At 37.7% G+C, this 17,418-nt stretch overlaps 1 protein-coding gene across 5 annotated transcripts in view; it reads left to right on the top strand.

Moving 5' to 3' along the window:
• Positions 1-17,418, top strand: part of RASAL2 (RAS protein activator like 2) — a 373,040-nt gene that overhangs the window by 183,528 nt on the left and 172,094 nt on the right. For all 5 annotated transcript variants that reach the window (XM_003893469.5, XM_009192642.4, XM_009192644.4 and 2 more), the window contains exon 2: positions 6,346-6,473. In XM_003893469.5, coding sequence (XP_003893518.2) covers positions 6,346-6,473 — 128 coding nt within the window. The remainder of the gene's footprint in view (positions 1-6,345; positions 6,474-17,418) is intronic.

Here is a 17,418-nt window from a genome sequence, read left to right as displayed (position 1 = left end):
TAGCTTTTATGAAGTAATACTTGTATTTTGATTTTGGGTTCAAAGCCAAAACAAATCTGGTCATTGGAATTTCAGAGTTGCGAAGAATTTGCCATTTCTAAGCCAGGTTAGCTCTGATGTGGGAATAAAAACGTATGTATAGATACAGAAAAATATAGATCTATCCTTCCACAGCAGTTCAGACTTCTGTAGTTTACACTAATTATCTATTGGGAATGTGTTTCTCTTTTAGTGTATTAAGACCTTGCCTATTTAGATAGATTTCCCAAAACTGTGTTGTTGTTACTTCTTTTTTTAGGTTGGCACTAAGATAGATGAAAGGCTCCTGAGACTGAATGAAACATTAGAGTTTGTGTTAACTGGGAAGATTCTCTCTATAGAATCCCTTTATAAAGCTTTCTCTGGAAGGCAGTAAATATTAATAGTGTTACTGTCTCACCAATGCAACACAGTGTAGTAGTCTGTTATTGTGAGGCATCACCCAGAGTTGTTTGTCTCATGACCAAGAGAATTAAGGAGCATGGACACAGAGGGTGAGGTTGGAGCAAAAGTTTAAGAAGCAAAAGAATGAAAGTTGTCTGCCGCAGAGAGGGGGCCCAGAAGAGGGTTACCATTTTTACAGTTCAATTCAAAGGCTTTTATAAGAAACCGATGATGGCATATCATTTGCATAAGGTGCAAATTTCTGGTACCTCCACCCTGTCCTGCTAGTGTGCATGCGGGCCCTTAACTTGAGTTATTCCATAATGCTTTGTTCCCTTTACTGCACATGTGTTAGAGGATGGAATTTTCCATTGTGGCCATGTCTGGGCAAGTCATCTGTAAGTCATCTGTATAATCTGTCTTATCTGTGTGGCTGTGAGCATGTCTTAGGCAGGCTTCCCTATGCAAGTCCCCTTATCTGTGCCTACAGCCTGAAAAATCAGGCTTTTGTTTGAAAGGATTCAACCAAGTACCCACCATAGCTGCCTGCCTGACCATTTTCTTCCTTTTTCCTCTCTCAATAGGTTCATGATTTTACCAATTGCATTTAACATATCATGTCAGAATTTTTAAAAACATGAGACTAGTAAATGAAGTGATTCAAAAGCGACTCAGATGAACTTCTAAGGAGCTGTAAGATACAAAAATAAAATTTCCTACAGCAATTTTTTCTTACACATTCTTCGTATTTTGGCCATAGACTTACTGTCCTTTCTCTCTTATCCCTATTTCTGCTTTCTATCAGATCCCTTTAATTACTCTCCTGCTATAAAATTTTTGAGGCACTTTTCCTAAGTATGGAAGAGAAAAGTTGCTTATCCTCTAAGAAAAAAGTTGGAGTGTGTCTGTGTGTGTGTTCCTGTACTGAAATTTCCAGTTCTATCATATCATTCAGTTTGTCATTTTTGTCAAGTAGTGTATCATGCTATGATACTTTTTTCTCCCATTACAGGGGTTAACACATGAGAGGTCTGTTGTTATTGTTGTTTCTTTGACAAGTAGTTTCTAAATTTATATTAGCATTTTCAGTTGCTGAATTTATATTAGCATTTGAAGGGGTCCAAAGTTTGCTTTTTAGACTTACTGACAGGCCAAATGACTTAGTATTTTGAATGCTGTTTTGAAATTATTTAGAAATAATAGATTGCATTGAATACTTCAAATAAGCTTCCCTTTTAGGTTATCTTTCTTCCTTTTTTGAAAACCGTCTTTATTGGACTTTCTGTTATATATTACAGTTACATAACCTGCTTTATTAACTTTTATCAATTTGTATATTTATTAGTGACTCTTTTATTCTTTCATCTCTTTTGTGTTATTCATCCACCACAAACAACTAGAAAGTTACCTGTCCTGTTGATTCCTGTTTCAAAATGTGGCTCACATGGTCTCTTTGTTACCATTTTCACTACAACTGATCTGTTTCAGACCCTGAGCATCCCTAAATCAGGCCATTACATCAGTCTCCCATACATTGTTAAGACCTCTGATCTTTCCCCTACTTCTTCATCTTGTTATAAACTAGTATTGCCAGATTTTCTTAGAATACCTCATTGAGTTTCTATTGTCTAAGCAGTGGTTTTTAGCATGTGGTCTGTGGAATGCTAGAGCTCCAGGACCCCCTGATCTGATGGTTTAAAACTATTTTTTATAATAGAACTATAAGACTAATTATAGTCATTCAGTCTTGGTTATATGGCAGACATTTTCTGGAAAAAGAAAGACATAAACCTATCACTTCAGGGAAACAACCAAGAGTATTTATTGCTAATGATGAAATTTAAGACTAAAAGCAAAAACTAGAATGTTAGAAAATTTGCATCTGCAACTTTGAGCTTGGCAGCTTCCCGGTAGTACTTGAAGTCTTTTCTGATGAGATCAAAACTTTTTTGAAGATTGATGAATGTGACATTATATAATGAAAAGTGTCAATATTTGGAATATCTGCAAATCTGAATGAACCAGTATTTTTTAAGTGATCGGTGCATGATGTTTATAAACTCACATAGGTGGGGTGAAAGATCCACTCCAAGGACAAGGTGGACCAGTGGTTTTTGATGTAACAGAATATGAAAAGTTCATTGATTTGGTTTCAGATTACACATTGACACTAACTTTTGAAAAGCAACTGCTTGTCAGGTTTGGTATAGTATTAGCAAAGAATATTCATAGTTATTGGGAAATATTATTAAAACACTCTTTCCTTTTCCAACTACATATTTGTGAGTACAGATTTTCTTTATGTATATCAACCAGAAAAACACAAAGCAATAGACTGAATGTAGAAACAAATATAAAAACCTTGCTGTCTTCTATTCAGCCAGACTTTAAAGAGATTTGCAAAAATATAAAAGTGTCACTTTTAAAATTTTTTTTTGAAAACAAGTACATTTCATTAAAAATGTGTTACGTATGTTAACATGCAATAGGAATGTTATTGTTAAATGAATTCATATTTTTAAATTTCTCAGGTTTAATTTCTAATATGGTAAATATTGATATAACCCATATAAACAAAAACTCTGAAGTCCTCAGTAATTTTAGAGTCTAAAGGAGTCCTGCAATCCTGCAATGAAGAAATTGGAGAACTGCTGGTCTATGGAATAATACCCAGTTTTAAAGAAGTATTTACAAAGAGATCCATTGACTTACCTCTGATTCTTTTTTTTTTTTTTTTTTTTTGAGACGGAGTCTCGCTCTGTCGCCCAGGCTGGAGTGCAGTGGCCGGATCTCAGCTCACTGCAAGCTCCGCCTCCCGGGTTTACACCATTCTCCTGCCTCAGCCTCCCGAGTAGCTGGGACTACTGGCGCCCGCCACCTCGCCTGGCTAGTTTTTTGTATTTTTTTTTTTTTTTTAGTAGAGACGGGGTTTCACCGTGTTCGCCAGGCTGGTCTCGATCGCCTCACCTCGTGATCCGCCCGTCTCGGCCTCCCAAAGATTACAGGTTTGAGCCACCGCGCCCGGCCTCTAATTCTTTTTAATGTTTCTAAAATTATTTAATTTTTGTAATGAGGACAGCATTCATTGTCCTTAGTATCCTCGTAGGAATGAACAGAGCAAATCCAAAATTGTTTCCAGTTTTGCTCTTAAGATTTTTCTATATGATTCTAAGTTAGTTATTCTTTTCTCTGGTGAATTTTAGATACTAAAAATAATTGGAAGTCAGAAATTAAAAGTAAGTCACTAGAGCAAAAAATAAAGATTGATAGGATTGGCAAGGTGAAATAGGGCAAAAATTTGAGCTTGTCCTGGTAATGCATATAGTCTCAGTATACAGGCCTTGCTTACGTGCTTTTAAACCTTCATTTAGCCCTGGAAATGAGGACATGATATAACTTAACCTATATAAATTAAATATAGGTTATTTTTTAAAATATCACTTTATTACTTAAAATGCCTTTCAGATAATAGAGAAGTACTAAAAGGAACAGAAACTATCACTTTTTTTTCTTATTTTTTTTCCTTGGTATACATTCTTTAAAAAGGCCAAAAATGAGCATTAGAAAAAGAAGCAATAAAATCTATAGGATAGCTAATAAATCCCTCTGTTTAGACAGACAGAATTTTTTTTTTAATATAGAAGTATTGCTCCCTATTTCATTGCTCTCTATTTCTTCTTATCTTTAGCACTAGAGGAGGGTGGTTCAGGGTTCCAGAATGTTTTTTTTTTTTTTTTGAGACATTGTCTTGTTTTCACAATACCATGAAGAAATTAGAAAAAGGATCAGGTTGGACAAAGGGAGAATATTCTTACAGAAAAGAGAATTTAGATTTTCTTTAATTCAGTGTTGATATAGATTTATATTTTGTCAAGGAAACCTGGGTTATACTATTAATGCAGTATCCTATATTACAATTTTTATGGACAGGGTTTATCAGTGTCTTCTTGCTAAAGTTAATTTACAGTACAACTTACAGTGGGCAGTTTAGGTCACCCATGGCTAACTTACATAATAAAGCTAGTTATTTGAATGACCATAAATTGTCTATTTTGTCAAAGTTTCTAATTGTTTAGACCATAAAACTATTCATATTTCCACATAAAGTAGGTACATCTCTTTCTGTTGAAGTCATCTTGGTATTTGACTCTAAAAATAGACCTATATGTGGTAAAATTGTAACCCATATTTTTGTCCAAATCATGTGAAGAAAATCAGTTTTGACATGGCTTTTACATGTAGGCAAGAATATGCTATATGTGTACAAAAGTATTCAGAGTCAGTTTCATTGAGTTTTTGGTGATAATTTTGAGATTTTGAAGTCAAAAGAAAACTTTGGAAGAACTGAAGATGTAGTTCTAACATAAAATAATTTAAGATGCTTAGACTACAAGGGGAGGGTTGAGGATAGGGGAGAGAGGGTTGGTGTGGATTGGAGATGCTACAGACGTAGCATGTAATGCTGTGCATAGTGCGGAGGAGATACAAACAGAAAATAAGGGAAGAAAAGACAAAACAGTGAACTTCTAAGAATAACATGTCTAAACAAGCCCTAATAACACTGTTGGTTCTTGGACCTTGAATTATCTTTGGGGAGAGTTGATGAACCCCGAAACATGCCATGCAGTAAGTTTAGATAGCCTTAGAGAGGACAGGAAGTTAAACCAGAAGAAACAATGAAGACAATATTGAGCACATAAAGGGATTTATAAAGAGAGACCTACATAGTTCTACGAAGAGAAACATAGGAACTGACTTGTTGCTGACGTTCTACAGAGCTCCAGCTGTAATTAGGCATATTTGGTTAATTATAGTATAAGATACCTAGGAAATTATTTGGCTTTCCTTGAAGTCAAGCCAATGCCAATAATATACCTATCATCCTGTGTCAGAAGACAAAAATTCTATAGAAAGCAATGATACTGAAAAATACTCATATAATAGATATAATGTGCTTTTTTATGATTTACGACTCCCCTGCCCTCCTGGGTGTTGGTTTTCTAATTATTTCAATTTGAGTTTTTCCTTTAGCGTAATAACTAAGTAGTGATAATCCATGTTAAGTTGTCTTTATAGTATATTCCTGAGAAGAATTAGTTCTTCATGCCTGAAGAACTTTTAATATATTTCATACTGTCATAAAAGCTTTTTAAAATAGATTTAATGTGTACTTATACATTAAAATATGTGCCCAGTTCCAACAGCCCAAATGAGCAAACATTTTATATCAAAAAAAATTGAAAATGACAAAGATGTTAGTAACCACTTGGTATTTTATAAGGAAATGAGACAGTTGGGAATTGCTGAGACATTTTGCTTTAATATCGGGTACCTCCACCTTTAAGAAACATCATGGTAATATATTTAGATCTTTCCTTATGAAAATTATTTTCTATGTTTTTAAGATCTTGCTGGCCTCTAGTGGTAATATGATGCTGTTGTTTAAACATTTTCAATTCTTATGAGTGTAAAGCCATTTGGAAGGCCTTGTCTGCTGATAAATTTACTGTCAGAGTTCTGGGTTAACAGTGTTCTCAAAGTGTACATGTCACATCATCTTTCTCCTAAAGACTAGAGAAGGTGTCTGAGTTACTCTGTCTCTGTATTTTGAATGATACTGGTTAAGCTCTGAAGCAACCTCTCATTATTATAGTTTATGTACAGTGGTACTTACTATGTAAAGTTTGCACTAACAGTTCTTCCCAGAGTGTTTCAGCCCTCTTCTCTGAAGGTTGTAGGGCTATTTTTTCCTTATTTTGTATATAACAGTTTTCATTTTCTTCAGAGGAAACTTTAAATTTACCATTGAGATTCATGTTTAGGCTCACCTCTTTATTTGATTTGGAAGAATTTTACATTTGAAGTACTGGTTTACTAAGCAAGATAATGATTTGTCACTTTTTTTCCCCTTTTGTCATGCAGATGTGAAAGGGCCACCCACGCATCGTCTGTCTTGTGGTCAATCACCCTACACAGAGACAACAACATGGGAGCGGAAGTATTGCATCCTCACAGACAGCCAGTTGGTATTGCTCAACAAGGAGAAGGAGGTGAGGTGGATATTATTCAGGAAAGTTACTTTCCTTTTCTGAGTAAATTCCTGAAATTACCTAGTTTTTGTTTGCATTTTGATAAGTTGTATTATAAAATTAAAGGCTTGATGAAGATATAGGTAAGTCTAAAAGGCTGCTAATATCATAAAGATATGTTATCTTCATGAAGGAGTGGGTTTCACAAGATAGGGCTGGATTTTCACTAAGAAACAGTGGAAGAGACACTGAGTTAAACTGAGGAGTTTGGAATGGGAAGGGGTTGGATTATATAGGCCTGGCCCTGAAAATGGTCTAGAGGGGCCATTGGAAATTACATCAGTCTACTTCCTAGCAAAAACCAATGTCATTAATTGGATTAATTGAAAGAGTTTATCGAAGGGACTATTTGCAGAGTGTGGGCAGCATAAAGGACCTATCAAAGGATGAGGAAGCACCCACGAGCTAGCAATCGCAGAAAACAGTTATCACCCTAGGCTTCCAAGGCAAGGGAAGAAAGTGATGTTTCTGTAGCCTAGAGAACTGTAGCTGCATGAGAGAGCTGCTTGACAGTTGCTGTGGTTATGCACAAAAGAACACAGTCTCTATCTATACCAAACAAAAATGGCCAGCAGGGAGGAAGTAAGACAGAATAAACACTCCAGCTCTTTTCTTCTGCCTTCTGATTTCTTGCCAGTGTCACCTGTTGGCCAAATCGAACTCAAAGGCAGAAAAAGATTGCTTTTTGATGTATGCTGTAGAGGTCAGCTTCCTGAAACATAGCAAGGTCAAGAAGGGTAGAGAGTAGAATAGATCTGGCGAGGTAGACAGAATGTAACCATGACAGACGTCTAGTTCTAGGTGTACTTTCTGTTCTTCTAAATTAAAAAACTCTTAAACTTATCACATGCTATTACTATTTTATTTCTCTGACTGTTACAGTTTACAAATCCTTCCACAGCCATCTCATTTATTTGCTTATTGGTGATTAATCAGATAATTGTTATCATTCAGATTTGGTATGGTAAAACTACTGCATAAAATCATCATAATTCCCAATTTCCACCATTTAAAAAAATAAGTGAATATAATATTGACAAAGAAGAGGAATAATGAAAGGGAAGGAGAAGATATGATTCAATGAAGGAGAAAGATTAATTGCCAAAACTAAATAACTAGAAAGATGTAGGTAGAATATCCATTCAGTAAGTCACCTTCCAGAAAGGTGAGTTCAAAAGAAGCAAAGAACAAGAAACACATTTCTTAATTCTCATCTGTGGATCCCTACCTCCCCTTTCTTTTCTCTTGCTCCTCCTTCCTTCCCTGTCCCTTCTTTTACCTGTCCCTTCTCTTTCTCAGCATTTTTTGATGTGGTAAAGATAGTACCAATAAAAACAATTTCAGTTTCTTCTTGTATTTTAATAGGCATTGCTTACTTTCAAGGGCCTTGTTAATATGCCTCCATGAAGAACTTGTTATTCTTTTTCTCTTGCCATTAAAAATATCTTTTACTTTTGTTATCATCTCCCTACCTATAACCCTTTTCCAGTATTTTAATATTCTTAAACTTAATTTTATTAAAATAACTGAATAAAGGTCAGACTTTTCTAGAATAAGTTGTTTATGTTGCTGTGTTTATATTAAGTAGATACATAATAAAAATTGGTAAAGTAAAAATATTAGTATAGAACATTTCTAATTATCCAAACTATTCAAAATCTTCATTTTAACCAAATGTACTGTCAGCAGTCTTTTCTCAGAGCTATTAATAAGGAGTAATATAAACAAATCGTTTGCCATCTTTTTGCCCTTACCTACATTTTATTCAGTTTAGTACTGTAAGAGATGAAATAGCTTTAAGTGTAGATAACAGAAAGTCAAGAAGCATGCCTTTTCCAGAACCAAGGTGCAAATTAATCAATTGAGTTACCTGCGCTTGGGCCACCTTTTGTCTCATAAAATAACTGTCCATGATAAATAATTTTCTATAACAACATCTTATATACTTTATCCCTTTTTATGCCAGTCATCATGAGTAACCCTGAACACCTGGGGAACCCTTATCCCCCACGCTGTATGTACTCTCCCTGTGGCTCTGTGTATTCTCTTCTCTGACACTATCTTCCACTCGTCCTTCCCCACCTCTTGAAATCCTTTCACTATGTCCACTGCAATTCCAGGTTCATCATCAGCAAAACCAGCTGTTTCTTCCACCTCTTCTCTGAAGGGATCCCTTAACTTCTTAGTCTTACAAGAACTGAGATCTTCCCTGAGGACACTACCTTCCATAAAGTTTTGTCAGTGGATAGCTGTTTTTCCTCGTACTATAATGTCTGTGATAGGTGCCTTCCTCTTTCATGGCTGCTGTCTGTTCTCACTTGTTTTCCCTTTAATCCAAACTTTGCGTCTCACATTGTAATTATCTTTATTTATTTATTTATTTATTTATTTATTTTAATTTTTTTATTTTTTTGAGACGGAGTCTCTTTCTTGTTGCTCAGGCTGGAGTGCAATGGTATGATCTCGGCTCACTGCAACCTCCGTCTCCTGAGTTCAAGCGATTCTCCTGCCTCAGCCTCCCAAGTAGCTGGGATTACAGGCACCTGCCACCATGCCCAGCTAGTTTTTTGTATTTTTAGTAGAGATGGGGTTTCACAATGTTGGCCAGGCTGGTCTCGAACTCCTGACCTCAGGTGATCCACCCACCTCAGCTTTCCAAAGTGCTGGGATCACAGGTGTGAGCCTCCGAGCCTAGCTTTTTTTCTCATCTGAAAAAAATAAAGCCTGTATTAACCTCACTTGTACCTCCAGATCCCATCCCTTTCTCTTCTCTCCTTTATAACAAAAATTCTCAAAACTTCTATGCTCATTGTCTTTAATTCCTGTTCTCCCTTAAATCTATTCCAATCAAACTCTTACCCACATCCCTGCCAGAATTGTGCTTCTTAAGCTCACTAGTGACCTTCCCATTGCTAAATTCAGAGGTCAGTTCTCAGTTCTCATCTTAATCTGTTAATGGCATTTATTGTAGTCGATTACTCATTTCTTCTCCTAAAGTTACTTTTCTTATTTGGCTTCCATGACATTGTGCTCTTTTTCTTTCCTGCCTTTCTGGAAGTTTCTTTTGAGTCATCTTTACAGATTTCTCTTCTTCTCTCCAAATCTTAACATGGAAGTGCCATAGAGTTCAGTCCTGGGACCTTACTTCCTTAGGGATCTCATCTCATTTATCGTCTTGAGACTGTAAATGTCCTCTAATGCTGACGATTCCTAATTTGATATCTTAAAAATACGTAGCACTGTTCTCTCTCTCTTAAAGAGATCGAGTCTCACTATGTTGCCCAAGCTGGTCTGTAACTCTTGGGCTCAAGTGATCCTCCCACCTCAGCATCCCAAAGTGCTGGAATTACAGGCATGAGCCATTGCACCAGACCATCTCTCTTCTCTAGACTCGTATATCCATCTGTGCATTACACATCTCTACTTGGATATGTAAGAGTCATTTCCAACATGCCCCACACTTCAGCCCTAATCTTCACTTCATAACTTACCAGAGGTAAGTTATCTCCATTAATGGCAACTCCATCCTTCCAAGTTTCAAAGGCCAAAAGCTTCCCCAACTTGCTACTTTCCAGATGTACTGTCTTTGTCATTATTTCATGAGTACATCTTCCCAAAGGCCTTAGTCTTGGCTTTTTCTTTGCATGGAACATTCTTCCCTCTTATATTTGCATGGCTCATTTTCTCACCTCCTTCATCTCTTTGCTTACATACCACATATGTAGTAAGGCCAACCCTCACTAACCTATTTTAAATCACTACTGCTCCCCACATCTCTATCCAGAACTTCTGACCTAATTACCTGGCTCTAATATATGTTTTATAGTGCTTGCCACCTGCTAAAATGCCATATAATTTATTTATTATGTTTACTGTCCCTCATCTCCTACTAGAATATAAGCTTTGGAGCAAATATTTTGTCTATTTTGTTCAAGGATGTATCCACCAGTTCTTCAAACAGTTCCTGATGAAACATAGGAAACTCTCAATAAATATTTGTTGAATGAATGTTGCAAGAGCCAAATTATAAACTTTTATTTCTGAATGTCTATTTCCTTAATGTAAGTTGAATAGAAGATGTATTCTATCCTTTCTTTCTATGATATATCTACCCAGAACATGCAGCTTAATTCTTTATTTTTCTAAAACTAATAAAAAGAGGAGAAAAATAATTGATGGGGTGCTTTTCCACAGTTGAATACATGATTCCATCTTTATTCATTGAGCACCTATCATTATGTGTAGTATTGTAGTCACAAAGATGCAGTTTTGTTGAGACATACTGAGGTAAAATAAAGTTAAAACCATTTGAAATTAGATAGCAGTGATAATTGCACAACATTGTGAACGTACTAAATGCCGATGAATTATTCACTTTAAAATAGTACATTTTATGTTATATAAATTTTGCTTCAGTAAGTTTATTTTCATTTTTTGTTTGTTTGTTTGTTTTTTGTTTTTGAGACAGAGTCTCACTGTGTCATCCAGGCTGGAGTGCAGTGGCGCAATCTCAGCTCACTGCAGGCTCCGCCACCCGGGTTCACTCCATTCTCCTGCCTCAGCCTCCCAGGCAGCTGGGACTACAGGCGCCCGCCAGCACACTTGGCTAATTTTTTTGTGTTTTTAGTAGAGATGGGGTTTCACCATGTTAGCCAGGATGGTCTTGATCTCCTGACCTTGTGATCCACCCACCTCGGCCTCCCAAAGTGCTGGGATTATAGGTGTGAGCCACCGGACCCAGCCAAATTTATTTTTTAATTGTAATATAACCATAAGAGATTAACTGAGATATGGCCTAGGATGGATTATAGTATGGAGTGGAGAATGCCAATACATGTGTTTTACAGAGAAATTTATGCTTGGGCTGTATCTTAAGGGACAAATAGGGGCTCATGAGGAGAAAAAGAAGGGAAGGGCGTTCGGAGTGTGTATAATGATACCAAGTCAAGAAACATATGTCTCTTTGGCAAACTGCAAAACATTCAGAGTTCATGAAACATAGTTTGCAAGAGGAAAAGTGATAGCTAGCAGGAACTAGGTAATGAAGAACCTTGAAGGCTATGATGAGGAATTAGGATTTTATTCCGGAAATGATCTGGACCAGGGAAAGGGTATTTAGCAAGGTAATAACATCATCAGATTTGCTTCTTAGAGAAGTAACTCTGTTGATTATATGGAAAATGAAGTGAAAGGGTTTAGAACCAAATAGATGAGTTACAAGATTGTTGCAGTAGACCAGGTGAGGAATAATGAAGGGATAAATTTACAAAACAGTTTACAAAAACAGTTTAATGCCCTCAGACAGGTGTTTATGTTCTGCCATTATTATATTGGGAAAATTGAATTAAATCTCTAGGAAAAGAAAATGTAAAGCCATTGCTTTACATTGCTTTACTTGAATAAGTTTAACTTTCTGTTAATTTCATTACATGAAAAGATTATAAATCCATTTTTTGTGTAGGGACCAGAATATGCTGTCACCCTTCTACCTTTCACCCACACTTAAGAATTATAAAGAATGTGGGATGGGCGTGGTGGCTCACGCCTGTAATCCCAGCACTTTGGGACGCCAAGGCAGGCGGATCACGAGGTCAGGAGTTTGAGACCAGCCTGACCAATATGGTGATACCCTTTCTCTACTAAAAATACAAAAATTAGCTGGGCGTGGTGTCGGGTGCCTGTAATCCCAGCTACTCGGGAGGCTGAGGCAGGAGAAATCCTTTGAACTCGGGAGGTGGAGGTTGCAGTGAGTTGAGATCGCACCATTGCACTCCATCCTGGGCAACTGGGTGAGACTTTGTCTCAAAAAAAACCCCAAAAATTTATAAAGAATTTAACTCTTATCCTTGGACTTTTGCATTGAATAATTTAGAATTTCTTAAAATGAGTTTAAGGAATTTCCTGCTAAAATTACCTAAAAAGGTGATTTTAAGCTTTAATCACATCATCATGGGGGTGTTTATTGCTGTGTTAAAAAGATTAATTAAAAGAATTCTGTAAGGATTTAAACTGATCCTTAGCCAGGCACTGCTGGAATGTGGGAGGATTATATTAGTCTAGTATCACTTATGTATTAAGTTAGTGTGTGGGATCTTTTAATGCTTTCTCTTAACTCTACATGTTTCTTGTCAGAACTGGGGAAAAGTCTATTTGAGGAGTATACATGGGAAGAGTGTTAAATATTCCAATTACCAATCTGGGAATGTAGCAGAAGGGTAGATTGGGGCAGAATGCTGAAAGAGAAGCTTGCTGGGAGTGTCACCTTGAGAAATAACTTATTGGTTCAGTAAACTGCTTCATGCAAATTGTGCCAAATAGACATTGCTTATGTGCTATGAAATATACTTCCTTGCCTGGGTGCCAGGAAAGGCTCCGACTGGCTTGATACCAGCCCAGTTCAAAGAGGGCACAGGAGGTCATTTGACTTTCATTTTGCTTGCAAGAGATGAGACCAAGTAACTTGAGATTAAGGAGTTGAGGGAAATGATGGAGAAGACAAACATGAACCCCTCTGAGGTACAGCCATTATAAAAAATACAAAAGAAACCTGAATTTATGAGTTTATTTCTTTTGGCAATAACAGTCTATTAGGCAGGGTACATTCGACTCCATTTTTCTTAATGCAAACTCTACTTTCTATATTTGGAATGTTTAAGGCTGGATTCTAGTGTATAGGCAGCAGGGCATTTAAAATGACACTTTTAAATATTTTAAAACATTTTTCTTTTGGAAGTGTTTACACTCAGATATGTTGATGAAAATATCAGTCTTTGTGCAAATAGCTAAAAATTAACTGTTGTTTATTCTGGGGTGAGCTACCTATGGCATATTTCATTCAAAACCACTTTTAAATTATTCAATAGATATATAATATGCCCTTATATGTTATTCACTATGTTAGGAGTTACAAAGAACAAGACAGATCTTCTTTCCTCTTTCTCCCCATAACAAATTTAGTGGTAAAAATAAGACAATTTTAAGTGACATTTGATAAAATAACACAAGTAAATGGATAGAATAAGAGAAAGAAATCCATTTATTATAAAAAGAACCTTGGCCTAACTAAATATGTCATTAAGGTGCCACTGGCAATGGGGAATTACCAAAGGAAAGCTTAATAAAAGAAGCAATTTGATCAAAGTTAGGTGTTATAAATATTAATCTGTAGGATGTATTGGAAGAGCAAGACACAGGAAAGAGAACAATTAGGAGACTGCCATTCCTCAGATCTAAAAGCTTGAGTGTCTTCTCAGTGCTCCCCATGCATGGTCTGGTATTTCACCCCTCCTAACATGTTCATAATATATTTTGGTGTTCTATCCCTTTTCTCCCTCTTAAGAGGCTCTAGCCAAATTGGCCTACTCCCTATTCCAAAACAAAACAAAAACGTCATATACTTACCAATTTCTTGGCTGATGTTATGCTTTTTCCTTTGCCTAAAATGCCCCCCATCTCTACCTCTCATTGATTTATTTGTGAACTTTTTTAAGGTTTGAGGATTTACTGGTAAAGTACAAGCGGTTAACTTACATGGAATTAGTTGCATGAATGAATAATTATAATTTAACACAATAAGTGTAATGACAGAGAAAGATGTGTTACTGGAGAACTAAATGGAAGTGTACCTTAACCTTCCCTTAGGGGACTGGTAGAGGAGGAAGATTCCTGGGAAAGGCAATGCCTATCCTAAGCCTCAGGATGAACAGGAGTTTACCTTACAGATGTAGAATAGAAAAGAAAGAGGGAAAGCATTTCAGGATAAGAGAACAAACTGAGCCATGGCACTGAACTACAAAATAGGGAATGTACTAAAAAACTGCAAGCAATTTGGTATTTCTAGAGTGAAGTCTAAAACTGAGCACAAAGACAAAGACAGTGGCCAGATGTAGAAAATCTGGTATACTGTATTAGGGAGCTTCCACTTTATAGGATAGTAGTTTTTAAACCCTTTTTTAAACAGAAGGACACTTTCTTTGTAGAAAAGCTTATGCAGAAGCCCTGTACAACAGATATACTGAAAATGATGTTCAGGTTGAAGCAGAGATACTCCCCCCTACCCCCACATACTTCCATACACAAACACACCACCACTTCTTTGAAAACCACTACTAGAGGCAAAGAACTGCTGAAGGGCTTTAAACCTCAGAATGACATGATCATATTTGCATTTTGGAACTATTATGATAACTATGTAAAGGATAGGTTTAAGGAGCAGAAGGTCCCAGGCAGATACCAGTGAAGAAACTCTTGCAGGAGTTTCGTGAAGAGATAAATAGAGGCTTTTGGAACCAGCGATGACAGAATGACTGGTACAAGACTGGCCCTCCCACTGTAAAAAACAAAAAATAGGACACCACCCCCTCTCTATCTATCGATCGATCGATCCATCCATCCATCGAAAGAGAGCATGTGCGTGCAAGCACAGCTATTTTCAGGCATTGGACAATAGGCAGCCACTGTGATGGTCACCATTGCCCAGGTGTCTGCTGCGTACTGTTTCCCAGCTGTGGTGCTGTAATCTGGAGGCCAGGTCAGCCAGAGTACAGTAGACTCACTGAGCTAAGGAGGCACAGAACAGAATTTTGCATCTGAAAGGGCTGGAACCTGCTGGGTAGGATACCAGTCTTTGGCCAAGGGCTGGAGTGCACATATCGAGGGAAAGACTACATAGGTTTTCCAGAGAGAAACTGAAGTATTGAAAACAGAATAAAGATACTAGTGGTCATGCTGAGCAATGACAGAGATCTGACCCTGCCAGTGAGAAATCTGTTTAAAACCTGACCACTCCAGGAATCCAGCTGAGATACCGGAAAGATCATATCTCAAAGTTGTGGAAATTGAGGTTTATTAAAGCCAAATGATTTATTTATACCTTCACACTTAGTACTGGTAGCCAGGGACGAATAAGTGAATAATTAGAATTGGAGATACAGAGTATAGATCAGTGGTTCTCAACTTTGCATGTCTAGAATGTCTGGAGTGGTCTAAGCATTGGCATATTTTTTTCTCCTAAAAAAAAAAATGAAAACAGGATACATGTGCAGAACATGCAGGTTTGTTACATAGGTACATGTGTGCCATGGTGGTTTGCTGCACCTATTGACCCGTCCTCCCCTAACCCCCCAACAGGCTGTGGTGTCTGTTGTTCACCTCTCTGTGTCCGTCATTGTTCAACTCCCATTTATGAGTGAGAACAGCATTGGTAGTTTTAAAAGTTCCCATAGATAATTATAAGTTGCAGCCAAGGTTGGGAACATCTGTTATACATGACGCTTTGAGATGCTTATCCATGACAGGAAGGAGAGAAAACAACACCTTAAGGCAGTGGTTCGCAACCTTAGTGAGCATCAGAATCAGTTGGAGGCTTGTTAAAACACAGATTGCCCAGCTCTGCCCTGAGTTTCTGATGCAGTAGGTCTGGGTTGGGGAGTGAGAATGTGGTTTTCTAACAAGTTCCTGGGTTATGCTGTTGCTGCTGGTACCTAGACCACTTGTTTTGAGAACCAGTGCCTTAAGGAAATAAGAAAGTTGAGGATTTTTTTTTCTTTAAAGTACTGAAAAGTCCTCTTAAGCACATAGTCCTGAGCATCTTTTTAGCATTCTTTAGGAAAAGAAATAAGAGCTTTCTGACGCTAGTTAGCATAATCTTGATTTCTTGTACTTGACTATTTGTTTAATCTGTATGAGTTCAGATTGAAATCAACATTAATTTCCATACAATTCTAAACAATATGAAAGGCAGTTTTACAGAAAATAAGTGTGTGTGTGTGCGTGTGTGTGTGTAAAATATGTGCCACATTACTTTTTGATTTTCATGAACGGTTTGGAATTAACAAAGAGGACAGGGAGCCAGAGATCTAGTCTGGCTTTGTTATTAACACATCTTAGATACCTGAGATGTCATTTACTCCTTTTATACTTTCTTCCTCTAAAATGGAATGAAATTAAAGTGCTTGATTTTTGTTTGTTTGTTTTTGAGAGACAGGGTCTCACTCTGTCACGCAGGCTGGAGTACAGTGATGTGTTCATAGCTCATGGCAGCCTTTGATTCCTGTGCCTAAGTGATCCTCTTGCCTCAGCCTCCCGAGTAGCTGGGACTACAGGTGCATGCCACTACAACTGGCTAATTTTTATTTTTTATTTTTTTAGAGATGGGGATCTCACTTTGTTGCCCAGGGTCTTGAACTTTTGGCCTCAAGAGATTCTCCCACCTCAGCCTCCCAAAGTGCTGGGATTACAGGTGGGAGCCCCACTGTACCTGGCCTTGATTTTTTTTTTTTTTTTTTGGACACAGAGTTCTGCTCTTGTTGCCCAGGCAGGAGTGCAGTGGCGCAGTCTCAGCTCATTGTATCCTCCACCTCGCAGGTTCAAGCAGTTCTCCTGCCTCAGCCTCCCAAGTAGCTGGGATTACAGGCATGCACCACCACGCCCAACTGATTTTTTTTGTATTTAGTAGAGACAGAGTTTCACCATGTTGGTCAGGCTGATCTTGAACTCTTGACCTCTGGTGATCCACCCACCTCGGCCTCCCAAAGTGCTGGGAGGCTGAGGCAGGAGAATCACTTGAACTCGGGAGGCGGAGGTTGCAGTGAGCCGAGATCGTGCCATTGCACTCCAGCCTGAGCAACAAGAGCAAGACTCCGTCTCAAAAAAAAAAAAAAATTCTTAAGAAATACAGTTTAGGCCGGAAGCAGTGGCTCACGCCTGTAGTCCCAGCACTTTGGGAGACCGAGGCAGGTGGATCACAAGGTCAGGAGATTGAGACCATCCTGGCTAACATGGTGAAACCCCATCTATACTAAAAAATACAAAAAATTAGCCGGGCGTGGTGGCAGGCGCCTGTAGTCCCAGCTACTCGGGAGGCTGAGGCAGGAGAATGGCATGAACCCAGGAGGCGGAGCTTGCA

Source organism: Papio anubis, chromosome 1 (assembly GCF_008728515.1).
Source record: "Papio anubis isolate 15944 chromosome 1, Panubis1.0, whole genome shotgun sequence".
Lineage (NCBI taxonomy): Eukaryota > Metazoa > Chordata > Mammalia > Primates > Cercopithecidae > Papio > Papio anubis.
This window is presented reverse-complemented; position numbering and strand designations above follow the sequence as displayed.